This window comes from Oenanthe melanoleuca, chromosome 19, assembly GCF_029582105.1.
Source record: "Oenanthe melanoleuca isolate GR-GAL-2019-014 chromosome 19, OMel1.0, whole genome shotgun sequence".
Lineage (NCBI taxonomy): Eukaryota > Metazoa > Chordata > Aves > Passeriformes > Muscicapidae > Oenanthe > Oenanthe melanoleuca.
Window position 1 is genome coordinate 5237829 of NC_079352.1, and position 4538 is coordinate 5242366.

At 60.9% G+C, this 4538-nt stretch overlaps 2 protein-coding genes across 2 annotated transcripts; both read right to left on the reverse strand.

Annotated features, from left to right (window-relative positions):
• LOC130260924 (C-C motif chemokine 7-like) lies at positions 1 to 1595 on the reverse strand. The gene is made up of 3 exons (XM_056506726.1): positions 886 to 1595; positions 477 to 591; positions 1 to 221 (listed from the first exon to the last, which is right to left on the reverse strand). The coding sequence occupies exons 1-3, from the start codon at positions 950 to 952 to the stop codon at positions 122 to 124; spliced, it is 282 nt and encodes a 93-aa protein (XP_056362701.1). The 5' UTR covers positions 953 to 1595; the 3' UTR covers positions 1 to 121.
• A 261-nt stretch (positions 1596 to 1856) lies between these two features.
• Positions 1857 to 2739, reverse strand: LOC130260923 (C-C motif chemokine 4-like). Its single transcript, XM_056506725.1, has 3 exons — positions 2622 to 2739; positions 2192 to 2306; positions 1857 to 2052 (listed from the first exon to the last, which is right to left on the reverse strand). The coding sequence occupies exons 1-3, from the start codon at positions 2692 to 2694 to the stop codon at positions 1947 to 1949; spliced, it is 294 nt and encodes a 97-aa protein (XP_056362700.1). The 5' UTR covers positions 2695 to 2739; the 3' UTR covers positions 1857 to 1946.
• Positions 2740 to 4538: the final 1799 nt, after the last annotated feature.

The window sequence follows — 4538 nt, forward strand, 5'->3', positions numbered from 1 at the left end:
TGAGCACAGGAGGGTTTATTGAGTCCGTGAGTGGGGCAGGGGAGGGGATGGAGCCAGCTCCTTACAGAAACACACAGGAATCCTGAGATACAAATAAATAGAGCTTCTGGGGAAGGCAGCTTCACCTGGAGGTGCTGTTTGGCTGCTTCTGCTTCCTTAGGAACTCCTGGAACCATTTCTTTTCTGGGTCCACACAGACCATCCCTTTCTGCAGCTTCACCCTTGGGAGGGAAAAAACATCCCGAGTCAGCCTGGGAGTGAGGATCCGCCGGGATTCCTGCAGTGCTGCCCCCCTTTCCCTGCAGAGCCGGGTTTGGGGCTGCTGGTTCGGCAGGGAGGAGGTGGGATGAGGAGCCAGCTGAGCACAGCCCCACCCTGGGCAGGGGACTCGTTTTTGGGGGCTCCCCCAAAGCAGAGCAGCGGGAGGGAGGGTAAGCCGGGTGAGGATGAGGGGGAGGAAGGCTGGGGTTACTCACAGAACAGCCCTGTGGCTGCAGCTGGGGTCTGTGTGCTGGTAGCCCCGGATCAGGAGCTCCGGGATTTTCCGGGTGCTGAACATTTCCCTGGAGCAGCAGCGGGACCTGGAGCGGACTGGGAGCAGGGGGGAGCTCAGAGCTGTGCGGGCTCTGCTCTGCTCCCTCTCCACGCAGAGGGAACACCTTGCAGGGATGTTCTGCCCCAGGGCAGGAGCCTCCAGAGCTCCCCAGCTGCTGCTCTGGGGCTGAACCAGCCCTGTTTTTACTCATGCTGAGAAATCCAGGACAAGCACTGGTGATGCCCCACAGCCCCATCAGGAGCTGCACTCTCCTGCCCTTCCCCAGCCCCAATCCCATCAGAGGAGGAGCTGGGACAGCCCAGAGGGAAAATCTCCCTGTTGGTACTTACAGGACATCCCCTGGCTTCCAACCCAGGCAGCTGCCAGCAGCAGGAGGAGCAGGGCTGAGATCTTCATGTCAAACCAAGGCTCTGGCAGCACCTGCAGCTCTGATTGCACTGAGGCCACCAAGAGCTGGCTGCCCTCCTGCCTGCAGCAGTGGCATTTATAACAACCCCTGCCAGCCTTTCCATGACTCTCCCCGTGGAAAGAACCGCTTGGATCTCCCCCTGAGGGGTGAGAGGTGAAGGGAAATTCCTCCTGGCAGCCCCTTGGGCCAGTGTGGCACCCGGGGGTGCTGGAAAGTGTGGGAGCAGTGGTGCTGCTGGGGCTGGGAGTCTATTTTGGGCTGGGTTGTGGCCACCAGCAGCCAGCACAGGATGATGCTCACACTTGCCAGTTCCTGTGCAGAGATCAGCCCTTGCCATTGGCTGTGAGGCCTCTCCTTGCCCCGGGCTGGGTGGCTGGCTGGTGGCTGGGTTTGTCCTCATCGTGGTGGCTCTGCCACTGTCACATTTCCTGGTGGCATTCCTGGCATTTTGGGCTGCCTCAGGCATCCCTGAGATCCCCTGCTGATAGAATTTAGGATGGTGGATGAGGAGCACAGGAAACCCTCTCCTCCCAGGCTCGTTGTCCCTCTGGTGCCTCCCCAAAACCCTCATGGGTTTGGTTTGGCCCCATTCACCCTGGACATCCTCACAGGGACCTGGCTGAGGCTCCAGCTCTTCTGGCTCCTTGCTGGTCCCAGCAGCTGGGCAGGAAGGGCAGCAGCAGGGCCTGCCCAGCCCCAGAGACTCGCACAGGCAGATGTTTGCAGTGGGAATCACGTTTAATTCTGTACAGAGCACAGCTGTGGAGCTGCTCCCCCCCACCCCCGCCTGCTGCAGCCTCTCCATGGCCAGAGGGTCTGGACACTCCATCCTGCTGGGCTCCCTTTGCCTTCAGGGCGTGGTGAGGGTCACCATGGTGGGAAGGATGTCACCTGTCAGCTGCTCCATCCAGAAGTGTCCCCTCTGCCTTGGTGTCCCCGCTGTCCCCAGCCAGCCCAGGGGTGGGATGGAGCTAGCCCTGGCTAGCTGGGGATGGAGAAGGAGCTGACTTGGAAGCTCTGCTGGTACCTCTTGACCCACGGCCTGCTGGCCTGGGTGCAGATCTCCTTCCCATTCCTCACCCTGAAGCTGGGCACAGAGAAGCTGGGGTCAGTGGGGACCCCAGCACTGAGTTCTGGGGGCTCAGGGGCACAGGGGATGGGGGTTGGACCCACCAAAGCAAGGCAGGGGGTGTGGCAGGACCCAGGGGGGGATTTTGGGTACTCACATCACAGCCTGGTGTGGGCACTCAGGGCTGGTGGGGTAACAGGCCACCACGTTGTCCCTCTTGATCCTTCTTGTCTGGAAGTTGAAGCAGCACTTGTCTGGCATGGCTGGAGCTCCTGGGGGACAGCACGAGCCTGGCTGAGCCTGGACAGCCCCAGCCCCTCCTCAGCCCTCCTGCCATGGCAATGGCAGCTCTTGGGGGGATCCCCCTGCACCCTGTGCATGAAGCAAACCCCACCCCACAGCCCTGGGTGCTGTCCCTGTCCCCATTCCCAGCCCTGGTTCTGTCTCTATCCCCATCCCCAGCCCTGGTTCTGTCTCTGTCCCCATCCCCAGCCCTGGTTCTGTTCCCAGCCCTGATTCTGTCCCTGTCCCCAGTTCCCAGCCCTGGTTCTCTCCCCATTCCCAGCCCTGGGGTGGGCAATGCTCACTCTGGGCCAGGCTGTGCCAGCACAGCGTGGAGAGGATGAGGAGGGCACACACCACCCTGGCTGCTGTCCCCATGCTGGGCTGAGGCAGGGGCAGTGGCAGAGCTGCCTGTGCTGGGGCCAGGCTGCCCTGGCTGCTTTTATGGGGGAGTTTCCCCAGGGCCAGGGGGAGGGCCTGGTCCCCTGCCACGTCCCAAAGCACAGAGGGTAAGTGATACTCATCCCCTCATCCCCTCCCCAGCCCTGGGAAAGGAAAAATGTGCTCCCAGGCCGTGCTTCTGGCACTGACAGGCTTGGGATTTTTCCTGAGCTCCAGCCTCCAGCGTTAGGGCTGATGGACAGGCTGTTCCCAAAGCTTGGCTCTGCACCCTGATTCCCTAGGCAGGCTGTGTCCAGCCCTCCTGGAAGGAGCCCCAGGGTAGGTGAGAGGGTTTGGGATGTCCTTTGGATGGTCAAGGGACAGCACAGCATCCTGCAGGGTCTCCCATGCTCCGTGTCCTCCCCCTGCCCTGCAGTTTTGTAAATCCCCTTTACCCCACCCTCCAAAAACAGCCATAGAGAAAATAAAACTACAGAGAAAAACCCAAACACAGACAAACAGCTTCTGCTTGGTTGCATCAGGCACATCAACTCCTCTGTGCAGGTTTTGGGGGTGTTTGGGGCAGGGGGGGCTGGGCAGGTGGCCCCACTTCCCTGAGCTCGGTGCCAAAGCTGCAGCTCGTGTTCTTGGCCGTGCTGGGCTGGGAAAGGCAGGGGCCAGCGAGGGGCTCCCCTCCCGGGGTTTGCCTGGCTGCAGCTGTTTAAAAATCCCCTTTTCCCCCAGCCCTGCAGCTCCCAGGGCGCTGTCCAGCTGCAGGCAGCTGGCGGGAGCAGCACGGAGAGGAGAGGCTGTGCTGGAGCCACCGCGGGGCTGGGGACACCCTGGGACACTGGGGACACCCTGGGACACTGGGGACACAGCCCTGCCTCGGGGACCTGCCCTGCTGGGAACTCGGTTTGCTCTTCTCCAAAGCCATTTCCCAGAAACCAGCCGCAGTTTGTTTGGGGTGATGCCCCAGGGGTGATGCCCCGGGAGCGGATAAAGGGGTTTGTGTTAGTCTGGCAGAGCTGAGCACCTTTTGTCATCCCCCAAATTCCCAATTTACCCCTCCTCGGGGAGCAGAGATGGCTCTGGCTCTGCCCTGGCTCGCCTTTCCCTGTCTGGATCCATCTTTTCCCTCATCCCTCTTCCTGCCCCCACGCACCGCGGGGCTCCTGCTGCAGCTGGGGCAAGCACGGCCCTCCAAGGGCAGAAAATATTCCCCGGACAACAAAAGGAAGGAAAACAAAACAAGTCTGGGAAAACCCCTTTTTAAAGGCTCTGAGGTAAAATACTGGGATGCAGCAGGCACAGAAGGAATGCCATTCCCAGCTCATCAACCCCGCGGTGGATGCAGAGAAGGGAACGGGACCTGGGCAGAGTCTCTGCTCTGGGGTGACCCCAAAACTCCTCTGATCCCATAAATTATCTGGGCTGGAAAACTCCTTTTTCCTCCCTTTTCCCCCCATTTTTTGCACTCCCAGCTGTGTCCCCAGTCTTGGATAAATGGGGCAGGTCCCGCTCCTGCACAGGGGGAGGTGACAAACCTGGGAGGCCATCGGGGCCACCCGGGCTGAGCCTTCAGTGCCCGCTCCAAAATATTTACAGGCGCTCCGAACCTGCCAAAATTCCCACTGCTGGTGGGGTTGGGATGTCCTGGTGGGCGCTGCAGCCCCGCACGGGCATTCCTGAGAGGAAACGGAATTCCTGGGAAAATCCCGATAGGGAATTGCGGTGCTGAATCCAGCTCTGAACCGGGACAAGCAGGGACACCCCGGGACAAACAGGGACAAACCGGGACAGCCCGGGGATGCCGCCCGCCCCGGGGCAGAGCTGCTTTT

Bases quoted from the DNA above. Each gene is read 5' to 3' on its own strand.
- LOC130260923 (XM_056506725.1), bottom strand. From the start codon at position 2,694: ATGGGGACAGCAGCCAGGGTGGTGTGTGCCCTCCTCATCCTCTCCACG. The intron at 2,307-2,621 runs GTGAGCATTGCC...GCTGTCCCCCAG, and splicing joins CTGGCACAGCCTGGCCCAGA to GAGCTCCAGCCATGCCAGAC. The intron at 2,053-2,191 runs GTGAGTACCCAA...CTCTGTGCCCAG, and splicing joins TGCCCACACCAGGCTGTGAT to CTTCAGGGTGAGGAATGGGA.
- LOC130260924 (XM_056506726.1), bottom strand. From the start codon at position 952: ATGAAGATCTCAGCCCTGCTCCTCCTGCTGCTGGCAGCTGCCTGGGTT. The intron at 592-885 runs GTAAGTACCAAC...CCCTGCTCCCAG, and splicing joins TGGAAGCCAGGGGATGTCCT to TCCGCTCCAGGTCCCGCTGC. The intron at 222-476 runs GTGAGTAACCCC...TTCCCTCCCAAG, and splicing joins TGCAGCCACAGGGCTGTTCT to GGTGAAGCTGCAGAAAGGGA.